The 18,690-nt window shown below is 42.2% G+C and overlaps 1 protein-coding gene across 1 annotated transcript in view; it reads right to left on the bottom strand.

Moving 5' to 3' along the window:
• Window positions 1–18,690, bottom strand: part of thsd7ab (thrombospondin, type I, domain containing 7Ab) — a gene marked incomplete at both ends in the record, with an annotated part of 203,187 nt that overhangs the window by 44,083 nt on the left and 140,414 nt on the right. Inside the window, 6 exons of the mRNA XM_080471110.1 lie at window positions 1,244–1,397; window positions 3,399–3,532; window positions 4,594–4,772; window positions 12,937–13,203; window positions 15,824–16,018; window positions 18,259–18,362. Of these exons, the coding sequence (XP_080327236.1) occupies window positions 1,244–1,397; window positions 3,399–3,532; window positions 4,594–4,772; window positions 12,937–13,203; window positions 15,824–16,018; window positions 18,259–18,362 (1,033 nt within the window). The remainder of the gene's footprint in view (window positions 1–1,243; window positions 1,398–3,398; window positions 3,533–4,593; window positions 4,773–12,936; window positions 13,204–15,823; window positions 16,019–18,258; window positions 18,363–18,690) is intronic.

The raw sequence follows: 18,690 nt of genomic DNA, 5'->3' as shown, positions 1-18,690 counted from the left end.
CAATGTGTCGTATTTCACTTTAACAATATGTAACACTGTTATCATGATCTCATATCTATAATCTACATATCTACAAAGTACAAATTTAGAGAACAAATGGCTTTTAAACAACAAATTACAGTAAGCGATATATCTTCATTGCACCATTTCCGTGGAATAATCTACCTCCATATTAAATTTCTTTGATGATTCAGTGTGTTTAAGCAGCTTCTTTCATCTTACCTTGAGCTTGACTGTTAATGTTGTCAATGAAGCAGATTTTGCTCTCACACAGTAATTATCAGTAATCTGATTTAACTGTAATCAATGATACTGCCACTCTACAGCATAGAGCGCATTGAGGTTTTCTCTTGACACAGTGTGATTACAAAGTGTTTGTGTTCCTCGTCTGACATTATATTGATGTTGGGAGCTACTTGAAAATACTCGCGATACTCCTCAATCCATTGATCCTGACAGCCTTGAACAATATGCTTTCATGTGAAATGCATTGTGGAGTCAGAATGCATAATGTTCCGATTTAAAGTAAATACACATATTTAATTTGTTTTGTCCAGTCTCCGTGTGAAATACCTTAAAGCACTACGAGGAATGGATGTTGTCTTCATCCATGTGAAACAATTAGTTCAGCAGAAAAGTGGGATACGTACAAACGCCAAAGAACGGTGGACATCCCAACAGTAAATCTCAGGTTCAAGATTAAAGCCTGAGATTGGGTGAATTTATGTGATCAATCAGTGTTTGTAGATCTCCACAAGCTAAGTGTCACATTTTTAACTTTACCTGTACTTTAGTCGACGCATTAGTGCTGAAACTCACACGATACGTTTGTGTGTGTGTGTGTGTGTGTGTGTGTGTGTGTGTGTCACTAAACACGAACTGGAGTCTTTATCATAAATCATCCTCCTTCCCTGTTGAATGCACAGTGAGTACACTGTAATATAGTTGATATATAAGCCATTTTTCTTCCGCTTCCCGGTTCATTTATCTCTTTTATATTCCCTCGGTGGACGAGAAATAACCTGTTGACAAAGATTCACACGCTCCTCACAATAACACGGTGCGGCTACGCTTTGAATTCTTTGAGAGAATATTCCTGACAAGAAGAGAGGGGAAAAAAAAAAAGATATAAAGATAGTTCTCGGTGGGCTTCACAGCGGCCTGATGTTTCTGTATCTCCTCTGTTCAGACAGCTGAGCTGCTGCTGCTGCTGCTGCTTTGTGGATCCGGGCCGGGCTCTCACCAGGCTGCAGCGGCTCCAGGAGCCCCAGTCGTTCAGGACGCAGTCTTCGGGGCAGGGCAGCCGGCTCTCTCGCGCCCCCAGGGGCATCTCCTCCGGGTCGCACAGGTAGTCCTCCACAGACTCCGATGGCCCGTCGATGGTGTTGAGCATGCACCTGCGGGAAAAGGAAACGCACAGAGTTTGACCTGGTTCTTTAACCATTCAGCCGCTGTGCATCCGGAGAGCGTCATACACTTTCAAGTGGTGCTGGGAGGTACATGAAGTACCTGACAGAAGGTGTGTTTCCTCACATAGTGTGACGTGCACCTCGCCGTTAGTGAGAGCAGGGTTTTTTTTTATTTTTTTTAGCACAATACATCTACTTTCACCTTCACTTTCAGTGCATTTATTTCGCTTTATGCTCTTTAAAACTACCTGACTCTATTCAGCATTTTCTTCACATTAAGCAAAGGTAATCATAATTTCATAATTAAAGCAGTTTTGGATTATTAAAACACTAGAACCAGCGTAAAATATAGATGCGTTTCAGTATTGGGAGTTTAATTATGGAACACTGCGAGGGGGTGAGTTCAGGTTGCTTCCTTCCTGGGATGCCATGGCAAACCGTGTGATCGGAAAGTTCAATTTGGGACAATTTGTTCAGATTGATACAATCCGAGCAGCTGCATTAACCTACAGATGTGGCCTATCGGCAGTGGGATTCAAACTAGCAAACATGTCACAATCTCCTTTAACCTCCAGTCCAGACTGCAGCTCCTCATTCTTATACAGAAAAGTCTTAATAAGTAACATAAGATTAAACTGCAATTGGTTCCTTGTTTAGAAAAAAACAACCTTTTGTTGTGTACGATTCAACAGTAGATGACATAATAACAAGGTGAAATTGACATGATTTCCACTGGTAATTAATGTTGCTCTAAAGAGAAGCCACCTAGCGGACGTCATTTCGTCCTGTGAGTTGCTGAACAGCGGCGATCAATCAAAGACATCAGCAGGGCAGTGAAGGGTGACATCTTGTCTACGACAGCTCACAAAGTTTTGGCTGCATTTCACCTAAAAACCATCAAATCACAGCTTAATTGCAGAGGACATCTTGACATGTGAATTCAGCTGTCTGTTAACGTCCCTGTCAGGCTGATCAGGACAGCAAATACAAAAAGAAAACAAAAAAATGATGTAAGCTTAATTGATGGTCACATTTCCAAAGTTAAATCAGACTCATCAGACTATAAAGCTTGAGAGAAAAAAAGAAAAGAGATACGGTTTCCACCTTTGTTAATTCTGCCAGTATTGGAAGGAAAAAAAGGAAATATGCTGAAAACAATCAAGCGTTCATCCATTTAAGAGCAGTGGTGGCCTGGAGGTTACAGAAGCCGACATTCACACGTTTGAATCCCACAGCTAACAACTTCTAAAGCGTTGGAATAGCAGCTCATCCTCATTTCAAAACTCCGAGCACTAAGTGAACATTACAGTTGCCTTGTTGACACTACCGTTTCACCACAAAACTGCGAGGAGGGGATTTGCCGTAAGACTACTCATTTCCTGGGCTTGACCCTGCGGACTGAGGTTTTGATCCACAGCAGACATAAACACCGTCCCCTTCGTCCGTTTTTACCAGTGCAGGGGAAGTCAGTCAAATAAATGTCTCCCTGCTACTTTTTGCAGCGCTCGGCTTTCCACTACTCTGGCAACAACATAAACATTGTGGATATTTGTTGATGCTTGCTGTGAAAATTTAACTTTCTCTTCCCTCCAAACCAACTCCAGTTTCAGCAACTCCCTCATTGCTCAAAGACATGCCGTCAGGGTGAGTTTGTAAAAAAAGATGCATAATGCAAGAGCTTTAGGAAAAGTTTTTTGGGGGTTTTTTTGTGTGGGGGGTATTACACTATATTTTGCAGCTTTAAAATTTGCTTTATTTTAAGATTGTAGTCATTTTTTGGTAGTAATTGTTTGAGTTTTGTAAGAATATTGACATTTTCATCATGTATACTCTGTGCCACAATAAAAAAAGTTTCAATCTAAAAGGTTTTTATGCCACTATTTTACCGGTCAGGCCCACTCGTGCTGACATTGGGCTGCAAGTGGCCCCCGGAACTGAAACGTGTTTAAACAATACAAACACAGATACAGTCACATGGATGACAAATACCTGACTTTTCTGGTCTGGACGCCTTCACCACAGTTCTCCTTCAAATCCACATTGCTGACTTTCCACACACTCCACGGCTCGGCCACCCACACATACTGATTACAGTCGCTCTGACACGGCACCACCTCGTACACCTGAGGACAGAACAGCAAAGACTTTGAAGTGGATGGGGCGGCAAATCAAACGCAGCAGAAGGGGAGTTTCTGTTGTAAACTTTCATGCACTGTGGCAGGAATCTCAACAGCTACAATCACAAGGGTCAAGAAGAAAAACACATCCTTTTAGAGCCAAGTCTATCTTTTCTAAATATTTCGGCACAGCTGTGCAGGATTTTGCCAAATGCACAGTGATTCTTCAGCGCCGACGTTTTAACTGAGCCAACAAGATTATTTCTGGCCCCCCCTGAGAGGAGCGCGACCTCAGAGACATGCCGGTGTAAATAAAATTGCATTCTGCCATATCATCTTGTTTATTACACTAAGGATATTGTGGCTGCGTACATTCATCCGCCGGTGACCCAGTGACACCGGTGACACTTAACGTCTGTGACAACATGACAAATGGCGGAGGAGAGCAGCTCCTACCTGAGCCTGTAGCGGTGAGTCACATCCAGCCGGCGTCCGGGGGAGGAGGGGGGGATTAAAAGGAGACAGATGGATTAATGAGCACGAGCCAACTGTTCATATAGTGCAGAACGTATGAATAATGCAACATTCAAGAGGACATAATCAGAAAAGCCTCTGTCATAAATACCTGTAGCAACTTAACGCACCCTCACTGTCAGATCAACACAACTTTAACTCTGCATCTGCTGCTACTCATAGGCCTGGAAAGCATTTTTTTATTTATTTTGGGGGGCAAATTATGTAAACCTTAAGGAATCAGCCAGCACAGGTGGGGGCAATAATGTGGTGGATGGGATCCATTTATAGCCCCTGTTGCTGTATTCGGTGCAGCAGCGCAGCAGAAAAATAAAAATAAAATAAAAAAGAATGAGCGGAAGTTAAAGGATAGCTCTGCAGACCCAAGTGTATTGTTCATTAATAATGAATTTTCTTTCTTTCTCTCTAGTGTCGGCGGCGTGTAATGCGTATCACACTGCACATAAGTGCAGATATATTGTGGCACAGTTCAGAAATATTCAAGAACAGAGAGAGAGAAGCTCTCGTGGGCTCTGCTCTTGTTGTTGAGTTACCTGGTTGATGTGGTCCAGCTTGGGGCACGGCCGGCCTCCGTTGTACGGTTTCTCCCTGAGCCACTTGGAGCGAACTTTGACCCCACTGCCGCAGGACTTGCTGCAGCGCGACCAGTTGGACCATTCGCTGAGCTTACAGTCTGAAGGACAGGGGATGATGCACGCCTCCTCGATGTAACCTGAACGGAGGGCGGAAGATGAAAAGTGTTTTTCCGAGATGGAAGAGAGACGCCACGAGAGAAAATACTCATTAATGCTGTTAGTGAAAAAAAATAGAAAATTAACCCGCATAGTGTAGATAGAAAGAAGCGCTCTTTTTTAACAGGGGTCATGACAGGAAGTCAACTTGTACTTGGACTTGGTCGTTTTTTCATCCAGGATTTTCCCCACACGTAAGGGTTAATACTTCCCCAGAAACTGCACACTGTAGCTTGTTTCTAATTAATTCAGGAAGGGAAGAAATTTGCTTTGAAATCAAATCCTTTGTTTCTCTCCGCACGCCACCAGCTTGAGAAGAAAGAATCCAATAACCTTGTTTTCTTTATTTAGCAAGAAGCTACACTCGCCCTGATTTGAAAGTTTAGTTTTCAATCCATCCAACACCACATCATTAAAGTTTAAGATATCCTTAAATGCGAGATGTAGAAAACATCCTGCTGTAAAAGCCCTGTAAACTATTACTGATACACCACAAATTAATGTAAATGCACTCATTGATTTTCAGCCCAGTGGAATGAAAACAGGCTCGGCAGTCAAAGGCCGGATTATATAAATGTCTTCCAGAGGAGTGAATGGGGCGAGCAGCAGGCTTCATTATTTCAAAACATCTTCTTTTTTTTTTTCCTTCCCAAGGCCCACTGGGTCATGGAGTTTTAGCTCTCTCCATCTCTGCGCTGTAATCTCCTCTGTTTTCCCCGGTGCACACAGGTCAGGTGCCAGTCAGACGCACTGGAAAATAAAAGATGATTCCTGTGAACCATCACAACTATTTTGCAGAAAATACGTTTTTCCACTCGCTCAGAGAGTTTAGTAGAAGGAAGCCAAACACTTTTCTTTTTTTTTTGAAGGTTTATGTAACAGCGCTGCCCTGTAAATCAGTTTAGCCTTTGATTAAGGAAATCGATGGGGTGAATGAGCCGGGAAAGTGGAGCGCCTCACTGGGTGCCTAAACACTTCCTTTTTCTGATGCGGGCTCTTGTCAGGCTCCTCAGATTATTTATTTTTTTAAACTCTGCGAGAAAGTGTGGTACTACAACGGTACTGAAAAAAAGCTTCTCACGATTTAACAGCAAGTTAAACGAGTTCTCACACATCTGTTTCTGTTGCTGTTTGGATGATGGAGTGTTTTTCTCACTTTTCTAACCTGGAAATGAAAAAAAAAAAGTAAAAATCTTGCTTTAGTAGCACCATCACGTTTCACACAGATGCTTTGAACTGTCTGACCTGACAGCGGCGACCCAGTGTTGCCCACTGAGTTGTGCTGAAAGTGAATGGAGGATTACTAGAACTGGATAGAGACAAACTCCTGTTAGTAATCCTCTGTTCTTTCACAATCTGGTTGTTGGTACAACAAATTACATCCTAATCTCTGACCTTTAGGCACCGACAGCTCAGGCCACGTTTAGAAAGGTATTTAATGCTTTGCAGTTATATACTGACCCCCGGTTAGAGAAATGGTCGCCGACATTGTGTCTGTGTGAACTGGACGGAGAAAGAACTGTTGTAATCAGGTACTAAGAAGTAGGATTACTCCAAGGAAAAGGGAATACCATTTTTTGTTACTTTTATCACACATGAAAATGAATGTAAATCTGTAGAGCTCATACTCTGAGCGTGAGCTGTCTTCTTAACCGTTACTATGCGCTAAACTCCTGTTGGAAGATGGGATATCAAACCTATGTATGACTAGGTTAATTGTGTAATGGTCTGGGGCCCCATTTACGTTTTCAAGCGAAAGCGGAAAACTTTCTTGGCGCTTTAGGTGTCCGATTATTTGACTCGGCTTTTTTTTTTAAACGGCTCCCAATGTGAAACTTTAAAAAATATGCTCCAACTCTGTCTCAGTGGAAACGACGAAAACGATGCAATGGCCATAATAATAATAATAATAATAATACAACACTGGCGGCCTCCAGACTGTAATGACTCCCAGTCCATATTCTCCTGGAACCAAAGGAAAACTACATTGTTTTCAGCATTTTTGCTGTTGCTGTGTAAACAGGAAACTTTTTGTAACTGCGTGGATGGATGGTTTGAAGAACGTTTGAAGAAATTCTTTCAAAGCGTTCAGGCATTAGTGAGTCTGAGAGAGAAGGAAGGACAACCTGAAAACATGATGCCTCCATCTGCTGACAGTCGTAGGCTGCAGGCATTATGTTGTCATTATGTTTTATTGCCTCCAGCCTGCAACTATTGCCGGGTGGAAGCATAAAAACAGGCGAGAGGGCTGTGTTTCTACAGCTACTGTCAGTACAAGCAGAGTGCCGACAGATTGAGGAGAACAACCTCACAATTCATGCACAGATTTCACAAATATTACAGTAGCAATCTTTTTTTTTTGTTTGTTTCTCTCCATCATGCTTTCTTACTGTCATTCAAATAAACAGTAGATTCAAGACATGAGCCTTAAGAGAGGCTTTCAGATACAGTGGACTCAGTCGTGCCAAAGGTAGCAGCATTTAGCCCAAAAACACTCCAGTAGTTTGTGGAGTTGTTGGAGCTTAAAAAATGATGAATCCCTTGGCTCTGCGAGAGAGGACAGTGGAAGGGTGATCTGGCCGCCCACTCTGCTGGCCCAAAAACAGAGCAGGAACATTCCTTGAAGCTAATATGATTAAGGCGAAAAACAGTGTCTGCTTAATCCAGGCAGAACTCGAGGCCCGGCAGCTCTTTGGCAACAGCGATATCCACATTGACATAATGATCACACCATACACTACACATGCATGCACACACACACATGAACTTCTGCCTGACTTGCTTACATATGAAAGCCCCCCCCCCCCCCCCCCCGAGTCTGGATCAGCATCTCTACACCTTGCTGAGTGCAGCATGGCCTCTACAGCAGCGGCGCCTTGACCTCTGACTTCCCAACACTCAAGTCCAGTCACTCCAAATCACTGACACTGTCACTCGGGGGCTCGCACAATGTAAACTCTGCAGTTCCTCCGCCAGCAGTTCACTTGTAGTTCAACTGATATAAACTTGTTCACTGTCTCGCCTCCTCTGAGAGTCTTTTGGGCTGACTCCAGGTAGGAGATCTCTACATTTACCCTTTAAAGTCAAGTTAAGCCTGGCAGATACTCCTGCTGCAGCTTCCAAAGGGCCTCTTAATGTAGCAGAAAAGACGTCCTCATTAATGAGAAAAACCCACTTTCACCTGATGTCGTTAGCCGTGTAACTACTCGTACTCTTAGGCTCCATTTGCATGACAACATATTTAAGTGAAAAGGGAAACATTTCGTTGGGTTTTGGGGGTCTGTTTACATGAAAGTGGTGCTCTGAGTCACTGAAAATGAAACTTTTCGCCAACTTCTCTGATTCCATGTGTGTAAATGGGTGAAAGCGCAATTTTTTGAAAATAATAGGTTTCTGTCGTCTTAGAAATGGAGGAAAACACAACTTTTCTGAAATGCTGCTACTGCACATGCGCACCACGACTGTAGTAAACAGTTTTTCTGCACATGCACAAGAAAATAGACAATAACTACAATGGCGGCCTCAAGAGTGGCGAGACTCCCAGTCCATATTCTCCTGGGAATTGGTAGTTTTATAGTTGAAAGTCATCCATAATGGCAGTCCAACTTATGTTTAATGTTTAAGCATATGGTTATAAAGCATGTGTGTGTGGTTTCATTAAAAAAACAAACAACAGCACCCACTAGTGGCCCAACATGAAAAGTACATCAGCATTTCTGCAATTTCCATGTAAACACATATTGTTTTTAAAATGTTGACATGAAAACGTGAAACGTTTCTGTAATGAAAATGCAAAAAAGTTGAAATGTTGCTGTGTTAAACACCTGAAAGACTATTGAAATGCATCAAACAAAGCTTTTGTGCCTGGAGGTTGTTCGCAGTCCCACTTCACAGCAAGAAGTTCCCCAGTTCAAGAGTTCGGAGCCTTTCTATGATGGATGGATGGACATTTTAGCCTCAAACTGCATTTTGCCATTATAGAAAAATACGCTGACTAAAACTCATTTTTACAAACTACAGACGCTGTGTTTCATTCCCTTTGCACTAGTAAGGATCCACCAGTCATCCCTGGCAAGCTTGCAAGATGTTTATAGTCTTGAAAGGAATAAATTGATGCACGAGTGGAAGACAGCCACATAATGCTGCAAGTACATCAAGTGCAGAAGATTGATCACCTGCTTAGTGATCCGATTGTGAAATTCCCCCACGCTCCACAACTTCTTGGCAGTTCTTCTATAACTCCAACTCCATAACTTCTCTGCATAATTTCTCAGCCAGCCCTCAGGAAAACTCTTTAAACTCAACCTTCATATATATATTTTCTTTCTCGGAAGCATGTTTCGAAGGAGGAGATGAATAAAGGTGGCTGCTATAGAGATAATTAGTTTAATCTGCAGAGGTCCATGCAGACCTTTATTTCTATTATATTTAAGTAAGCTTTATAACAACACACACAGCAGCAAACATTTATGACAATACATACTTTGGATAGAAACAGTATGAATTAAATCAATGATAATATTTCTTACAATTTTATAATGTGCTGCTGGTGAATCGACCAAAATCGGCAGCTTTTCCAACATTGCACAGCTTGTTTTGTCTTGCAGTACGAGTTTTTACCACAAGATGGTGTATTGAGTCAGGATGAATAGCTAGTATAACAATGGCGTAACCTCTTGGATACTACACGGTGGTGTTAGTCTACATGATGAGCAAATAAACATCGTCTGGATCGCCACAACTATGATTTGAAAAGAAACGCAGATTCATCCTGAAGTGACTCAGCACTGCCACTCTATGTGCAACAGTGTTTTTAATTAATAAGAAAAATAAATCTGTGATCTGTTTATTCCAGGGAACTGGAAACAAATACAGCTTTTTACTCCAAGAATCCTCCAACATGTCTGAATGACTTATAATGTCTGATATTGATTTCTCCATCATTTTTGTGCGTTATGCACAGTGGCATCCTTTAAACAAATGAGCTGTACTGTACATTAATATATCATTATGATTGATTACGGACACTAGAATCTGTTTGTAAAATCTAACACACTGTTTCAAAATATCCCTTTTTAGGGTTCTTTTAAAGCTTTTTTACAATTACATTTTATATTCCATTTTATGTATGAAAGGTGCTTTAAAATGAAGTAGAGGTACAAGTAGATGTTGTAGGAGTAGTAGAAGTAGTAGTGGTAGTGTTCTGCAAGTTCACTCCAGAGTCATATGAACTTTCACCTCCACTAACTTTATCAGACTTAACGACCTGAATCCTGAAACCTTGACAGCCCTCCGCCGACACACCGTACCACTCAGAAACAGTGTAAACACAGACCTACGGAGCGGCACAGGCTCCCCGTGTGTTTCCCTCCTTATTACGAATGTGGGTCGTCACGCACCGACAAATATGTTCACTGCAGTCCTGCTCAGGTTCACAGGTCCTCAGCAAGACACTCGCCCTCAAGCTTTACCCTTTATGGCTTCCCACGGCGACAGCATCCCTACATCCACCAAGATGAGGCCGAGGCCCCCCGAGCCGTCCTGCAATATCAAGTCACGGTGAAGGTCAAGGCATCACGGGTCGCTTATAGTCATGAAGATAGGATATATAAGAATAATGTCAAATAAATAGGGAACATATAGGACGCGGCAGGGAGGCTCATACTGCAGGATCTCCTCTGAGAACTCGCCTGTGACACAGCTTGATAATATTTGTCACCCTTTTAGGATTTTTATCATTTGAGGATGATTATTATCAATATAGGTTAATCCCCTCTAGCAACCAATAATGGAACAATGGCCAATAATGTCCTCTAACGTCTGCAGGAGGAGATAAGTAACTGTACCAGGGTTACCTGGTATATATGTACGTGTGTACAAGCACATCTACAACATGACCTGGCCTGGACATCGGGACGAAGAAGCTTCAGATCATTAACATTAAACAGTTTGTAAACTACCTTTACGAGCAAATGAGAAAACATAAGGCGGCGAATTGTCCAGCAGATTTTAAATACCACTATGGACACAAATACTTATAGTAGCAGTGTTGAACCGCATAAAACCAACATGGGCTGACGTCTACTGGGTGTACTGATTAACCCCGATGCCAATGTAAGTGACACATGGGCGTGTGAAGACAGTGATGCAAGACGAAGTTTGAAACGCACGTACCAATTTACACACGCAAAAGAAGCATATCTGGTGAAAAATTGGTGAAATCGAACAGCAGCAGGTCTTGAGCGTGTAAGTCTGTGCTGGGGAATCTCTTGTCACAATTACATCCATGCAGCCGTCACAAAGTCCCCTCCTTATACGCTGCAGTTCACAATTCTTGAAACGTTACTAGCTGTGACAGCACAGATGCAGTACTATCTTCCCTCATACAGAAATATCCGTTTCTCTTCGCTTGTTCATAGGAACAAGGCCATCTGAAATTGAGTAATACCACAAACGCTTGAAACAACTTTTAATGACCCCTCCCCCTTCTTTTTTTTTGTGGGGATGTCTGTGAAACACAGAGATAAGGGCGGCACTGTTTTCCTGATCGACATCGTAGCCGAGGGCACTGTGTCAGCCGCGGAGTTGCGGAAGGGCTGCGTCGCCTCGTCTATCGAGATTAACTGTGATGATGATGGAGAGAATGGCTTAGAAAGCCGAGGAGGGAGAGCAACAGAGATCCAGCGGAAGAAAGGAGAGATTTAATGATATCTTTGAGCGTCACATGTACCAACGCCGAGCCTCGGGAAGGCTTTTGTTTTTCGCGAGCACCTCAAGGAACGTCGGTCCCTTCTTTAGCTCGGAGGCCCTTACAGTTGAATGTGTGGCTGCGCACGTGCAACACGCACACACAGAGATGTAAAAATACGCACGCCCTGATAAAAACACACAAACCCAGCCTTTACGGCGCGCTCTTGTCACACCCACACCCAGATTAACTGACGCATATCTGAATCTGTGACTCACACAAGGAGACTAAAATTATGTTTATATATGCACAACACTGATGTATTCATCTGAACATCTCCCGCATTCTATTTCACAGCAATTTCACAACGAGTTGCCGTGCCCGGATTCTGTGCTTGAAGTATTTTGGATCTAAGATAAGACCCTACGATGAGGAGACAAATGATTCTGACAGGAGTGTGTCACCAAAAAACGGGCCGCCGAATGTGGAATTGGGTGCACAAAATGAATCGCTGGCTCGCAACCGGAGGGGGTGAGGGGCTTTTTCACACAAACAAAATCTTTCAGTTTGGATGTAGATGAAGGAGCAAACTTATTTTGAAAACTGCAGCCTGCAGAGGTGCTACAGGACGTTTGTCACCTGGAAACAAGAAGTCACGGCTAGAAAAATACAGTTTTCACTACATGCGACACCTTAAGACTGAAGCCCGAATTGCACAACGTTTTCAAGTGAAAACAAGGAAAATTTCGGTTGTCATTACTTTATGAAAGTGGATCAGTTTTTAACTGAAGTAATTCTCATCATAAAGAGGTTGAAATATAGTTAAAATGACTTTCTTCTTCTGTTAAACAGTAAAACCAATGTTAAAGTGATTTAAGTATTGAAGCATGCCAGTTGCCCAGGTCTGTTTTAGAGCGTCAACTCGTACGGTTTTCATCCATCCATCAAATCCACCCATTCATTCATGCATTCGTGTAGTAATGGTGGCATCTCGGGGGCAACGTGTGATAAAGTGTCTTCCCAAAGACTATTTTGTATTGGAAGATGACCTGTTTTACTAATCGAGTCAAAATGACACGACGGAGAACTGCATGTGAGGGGATAAGTCGCATCAGTGAACTGGTGGAGGGGCTACATAAACCTGTATAAATCGTCACAGTTTTTCTTATTTGGGTGGAGGAAAGAACAACATTGATGGAAATGAACAAAAAAATTTACAAAAAAAACTCTTTTCTGTGATTTGCAACGATAAAGATGTAAAGAGGTTTGGATTAAAAAAAGTTAAACGTAATACACATATTGTAAAATTGAAGTCCGTGACTGTCAAGAATCTCTGGATTACTAATTTGTATGAGTGTCTTTTTTTTTTTTTTTTTATTCCGTTTGTACATGTTTGTAAATAAATAACTAAATGAATAAATAAATACATAAGTAACCCAATAAACGCCCAAACTCACCGTGGCTGTTGCAGCGCGACGTCTCCACCAGCCGGTTGTCCTGGTCGTAGCACACCATGGCCTGGTAGCGGTAGCCCTGCCCGCACTCCTTGATGTCGCCCTGCACCTTCAGGCCCAGGTCGCTCTCCACCCGATCCCCTTCGGGCAGGATGCAGTCGGACCAGTTCCCCACCGGCTGGGCGTTGTACTTGTCACAGGGGCAGTACTGCGTCTCACTCAGAGGGTACATCTGCGTGTTCTTGCACTTGTCTTTCTTCTTGCTTCTCCCTGAGAAGAGAAGAGAGGTGGTGAGAGGCGTCTTTGGTTTTCCCCCCCGATTTAAGATGGTGACGTTTGATGGTGACGTACCGAGGCAGCAACACCTGATGATAGATTAGGTGAGCTAAAATAGATTAGAGCAGGGTGCACTTGATATTTTGCATCCTCCTATGTGGGACTCCGTGGAAGCTGCTTTCCATGCAAATAACAAGATATGACTTAGGTGAATTTCCCCAGAACAATCTAAGGCATCTTTACCTGCCTTTTTATAGTTTTCCGTGCAGTGAACTCCATTTCAACCGCAGTTTGCCATGTTTGTCCTGCGTTCCGACCGCAGCTGGTTGTAGTTAATTGCGTTAAAGCAGCACAAAGCTTTGCTGGATGCTACAATCAGACTGTAAAGGTCACACTGACCTACAAGGAGAGGGAATGTGATTTTTATTTATTTTTTTATCCACTCAATAAATCCATATTTGCTGCGCACTTCAAGGACACTGGATCTGTGCCATGGCTTTATTTTGGCTTTAAAACAGGACAGATGATTGTGTTACTCAAGAATTGGTCACAATGACTAATTATGCATATAATGCAGGCAACTTCGCACACTCAGAGCTGTAGGATATCAGAAAAAAACAAAACCCTCTCCGATTCACATTTAAAGCGAAGAAGAATCCAACCACGTCTGCAAGAGCAATCATATGTATTACATGACCTCTCGGCTCTCTTTCAGATGGATGAAAGGGTCAGAAACTCTTAATTAAAGCTTCTTCCCACAGTTTTATGTTGACTTCTTTAATCGTCAAAGGATTGTGGAGATTGAGTCATTGACCTTTTCTTTTTTTTTTTTTTAAACACCTTCTATTATTGACCTTTTATTGCAGTTTATATTGAGTTGCACTGATCAGTATCTGTTATACGGATGAACAATGATACTTCTTACCAATACCTCGGAAAAATGATGTAAAGTAGATGCTAAACGCCAGTATTTAATGTAGGCTCAGTTGCATCTGGGTTTTTCTACAAAATTGCTGTTGTTTCCACCAGAAGCAGTGGAGTTTTTAGCCGAGAGCAGTTTGGATTGAATTAGATTACATCAAACTTTATTGATCGCTTTGGGGCAAAAACCCTCAAGGAAATTAAAAATCCATCAGCTACACAAAACAACAGTGAAAAGACACAAATTGATTGTGAGAAAGTAAACAGATTAACAAGACGTGAAATGAAAAGCTGGAGATACACTGAACTGAACGCATTGTTGAGCAGGTCAGAAGTACCATGAGAAAAGTAAATCAGACACTCTTCTAAATGATTTATAGATTGACGACTGTATTTCATCTGTCAATTATTTGGTCATGCGTCTGTTTGTGGTAACAGACCGGGCGTGACGTCAGCGTCTCAAAAGCATTGTTGCAGTGTGATTTTATTAAAGTGAAGCGTAAGATGGCATCTTGTTTAAGAAAAACAAACAGACGGTTAAAGAGTCAGTAATAACATTTGTTAAAGCATATCATGGATATAAAACATTTTAGAAAGTGATGTTAAGAATTGTAATTGCTTTATTAAAAACTGGTATCTATATTCACTGTACAGTCTGTAACAAGAGGTACAGATGCATTCCTAAGAGATATATATATATATATATATATATATACTGTCCAAATTCAGACTTATTTGTTGTATTGCACCGACATGTCTGAAAACTTTGTGACCCTTGTCACATTTTCATGCTTGCAAATGAATAGGGAAGCAACACAGGATATAAAGTATAAAAACTGTTTAAATACACATGTTTGATGGTGTTATTGTTAGTAAATCCCCTGCAAAATCGATGCAAACTGTAGCATGACTTAGGAAATAAGGCCAATAATCTTCTATCATTTTCCACTCAGTGTGATAACTGGGCCTGTTTAGATGAGCAGGAAGCAAATATTCGGGGAGGATACCAAGGGAGCCTCCTAGTCTCTCTGATTTCAGGTTTTCTAGTAATCATGCTGGAAACGCTCAGCTGAAATAGATGTGTGGTTTGAATCTGGTGCAATGTTGAGATAGCTGTTAGCCAGAATGAAGAACTCCCAGGAAACGACAGAAAAAGATAACTTGAGTTTTTTCTGACCACCAATGATATGAAATCTCTCATCTGGGTCAGTTTCTTATCCAGAACATTTTTTTCCTTTTCAAATATTTATCCATCCCTGACCCACCAACTTCTCTGCAGGCATCACTTATTCTCCCGTCTTGGATTAACAAGGTCATTAATTACCTGCTTGGACCTGATATTTAATTATTTCTCCTGTTCCATTATTACAGGCAATGAAAAATGATCTACAATAATGACAAGAACGATGGTCTCTCACAGCACAGCGGTGGAAAATCAATGAATCTCACCACTGTTTTCATGATGTTTTCACGACTGTGATGCTCAAGAAATACGACAACAAACTGAGGGGTCTTTTGGGTTTTCTTGTCTTAATCCCAACTGAATACATTTATGACATTTTGTTTTACTCTCCCACCTGTTTCTCCCCTGAATATGACCTGCTGTCTCACTAAAGTGTAACTGGGAGTCTCTGAAACGGGCTCACAGCAGCTCGTTGTCAGCGCTCGGCGTCCCTGCGGTCTCTGTCCTCACCTATCAATGCCCTCTTTCTGGTGCGGACCCCCACGCAGTCAGCTGTGCAGGACGAGAACTTGGACCAGTTGGTGAGCTGGCAGTCGTCCTGGCAGGGGAGCTGACAGCGCTGAGTGATGGCGGGCATGGACTTGGCGAATTTCAGACACTCGGTGATGTCGGCCTGCGTCCCGTCCAGCTGGCGACACGACACAGCTGGAAGAATTAAAGGAAGTCGGGTCAGAAAGGAACCACTGTAACATTAAAACGTGACTTAATTTATTACTTTAAATGGCCTGGGAGTCCATAACAGGTTGATTCAGGTGACAGTGTCAAAGTTCGGCAATTAAAAGCATGAAATGGGTGAGATACAGTTTTTATACAGGTGCATTTTGAAGAAAAGTGATGATAAAAATAAGGATTTTCAGGAATTGTGAGCGAAAAGGATGAAGAAAAAGAACTTGATTATTGAGCAACGTTATTCATGTTTTGATTCTGGTGACTATGTCCAAGAAGGTGAGAGAAGATCAAAGTCCCACAACCAAAAATATTATATTATCATGGAAGTTAATATAACATTGTTATTGTGAATGTGCAGACAAACCATTCATGTAAATAGTCACCCAGAGCTGAAACAAAGTTTTGTGTCTTTACTTGAAAACATCATATAAATGAGGCGTCACATTCACGCCTATTGAAAACATCACCAAATAACCTCAAACACATGGTTTTGGACCGTGGGAGGAAAATAAATGAAGAACATGCAAACGCTGCACAGAACGTCCTACAAGCCCGGACTTGAACCGGAGACGGTCCTGCTGTGAGGCTTGAGAGCTAAACCACGTCTCCACATCCTGGATTCTACTACTTCATCCACAGGTGAGCTACAAAATCTCAAATAGACATTTAAAGAGGGCAAATGAAGAACACGGGAGTGGGGAATAGATCAAAAGTGTACAATTCAGATTAGCTCTCATGGAGAGATTTAATAAAGAATTTCGAGGAGCGCAAGACACGGAGGCATCTCCACCTCGATCGGTTTGAAGTCCTCAAGTCGATTTGTGTTGGGCTGCATCATTCGGTTCTTTGTTCTTTCAATAAGGGGTATTACTTCTGCTGCTGCAATATTTCATTTCCCCATGATGCAGAGACGTTCTGCAGGGCTGTACCTCCTGGAGAAATCAATCTCTAAGCACTTTTTTTTTTTTCGCTGAACCCCCCCCTGTGGGCACTGCTATTGGCTCGGAAAGCCTGAGCCTGGTGGTGTGTGTGTGTGTGTGTGTGTGTGTGTGTGTGTGTGTGTGTGTGTGTGTGTGTGTGTGTGTGTGTGTGTGTGTGTGTGTGTGGGGTCAGGGTGTGTGTGTGTGTGTGGGAGAGAGTGACAGAAAGCTCTCAGTGCAGTGTGTTTAATGTGTGGGATATTTTTTTCTTTTTTCTTCCACCCCCTCTAAGGAAAAGCCTCTGTCCAGGTAAACAACACTAACACACTGTCAGGAAAAGCACAGACCAGAAACGACAGTGTGTCTCACTCCGTCTAAGTCAATGACAAAAAATGTTTTCTGCCATTTAGAAGTGACAGAGGCGCCAGAATAAGTACAGGAGGGTCTGGACATGAGCTGTCACTCGGCATTTGATCACCCCAAAAAAAATAAAAAAAATAAGGTGCAGAGGCTCAGGAAACTGTGACATTTTCGCCAATAAACTGATTCCTCCATCTATTAACGCGAGCGAGCAGGAATAAAACAAAATATAGGGCGCTAATAATGGCTTTCCATAGGAGCTGGAACATAATGAAACTGATCATTCTGCGTGACCCTCTGAAATTGGATTTTTATGAAAGCCTCTCAGGACTGTTTGGTACGCCCGTACGCGTAAAACCGCAGGACGAAATATGCTTTTTAAAAGCCGCCGCGCCTCTGAAACACTCGTCACTTATGCGTGAAGCGCGTACGAGGGAGCGATCGGCCTGTTTTGTTGTGCAGGAATCGGGGTGCAGCGTCTTCCCCTAAATTCTATCACGTTCGGTTAAAATTGCACGACAAGAGCCCGAGGTGGAGACGAGAGCTCGCAGTGAGACAACCCCAACTGTCAAGTGAGTCTCAAGAGGCACATGACAACTTGCGAATGCATTTCCTTCCCAAACTTTGGAGGATTAGAACAAGAAGAAAAAAAAAGGAACAAGAAGAAAAAATTAATAAATAAATAAACCTTCTGCTGATGTTTATAGGAGTGTCAGCTTCAGTGTTGTAAGTGGGAGGATTTGATGTGTACTCTAAGTCAATGGGCCTTTTCTCCAAACCTTGGCACATCCATCTGCTGCCTCGTGGCCGGGCTCCAGATGCGGCACGATGAGCGAAAATTTAATTTACAGTGATTAGGAACGGTTCGACTTAGACGGGAGAGGGAAAATGGAGATGGAGAAATGTGTGTTTTCTTTTTTTTTTTTTTTTGTTTACCTCTGGTTTGAAGTCCAGGACCGCAGGTCTCCTGTGCACCGGGAGTGTCCTGTCTGAGGAACCATGGGACCAGCTGGCATTTCCTCCACTTGTGGGTTTTCCACCTGGAATGAATCACATCAGTGGAGCCACGTTAGTCAATCTCCATTTGCAGCGTGACTTTGAGCTGGCATCTCATTAAAAAAATAAAAAGAATTTTGTTCAATTTATCGTCATAAACCCATTTAAAACCACTGGAAACTAAAGTTTTCAAAGTGTAGCATACATAAACATACATGAAAATCTCTCGAATCATCAAAACAAAACAAATTGGATATTTAGTTATTGTGTACGGAGTCATTTATCTGAATGGCGACTGCTGTTGCCAAAGACGAAAATAGCTCATATTTAGCAGATTTTCCTTGTTAAACATCGTAGGATGTGTCATTATAG

The sequence above is a fragment of the Lipophrys pholis genome (assembly GCF_963383615.2).
Source record: "Lipophrys pholis genome assembly, chromosome: 9".
NCBI classification, from domain to species: domain Eukaryota; kingdom Metazoa; phylum Chordata; class Actinopteri; order Blenniiformes; family Blenniidae; genus Lipophrys; species Lipophrys pholis.
Note: the sequence above shows the minus strand (reverse complement) of the source record. Positions and strands in the feature narration are given on the sequence as shown.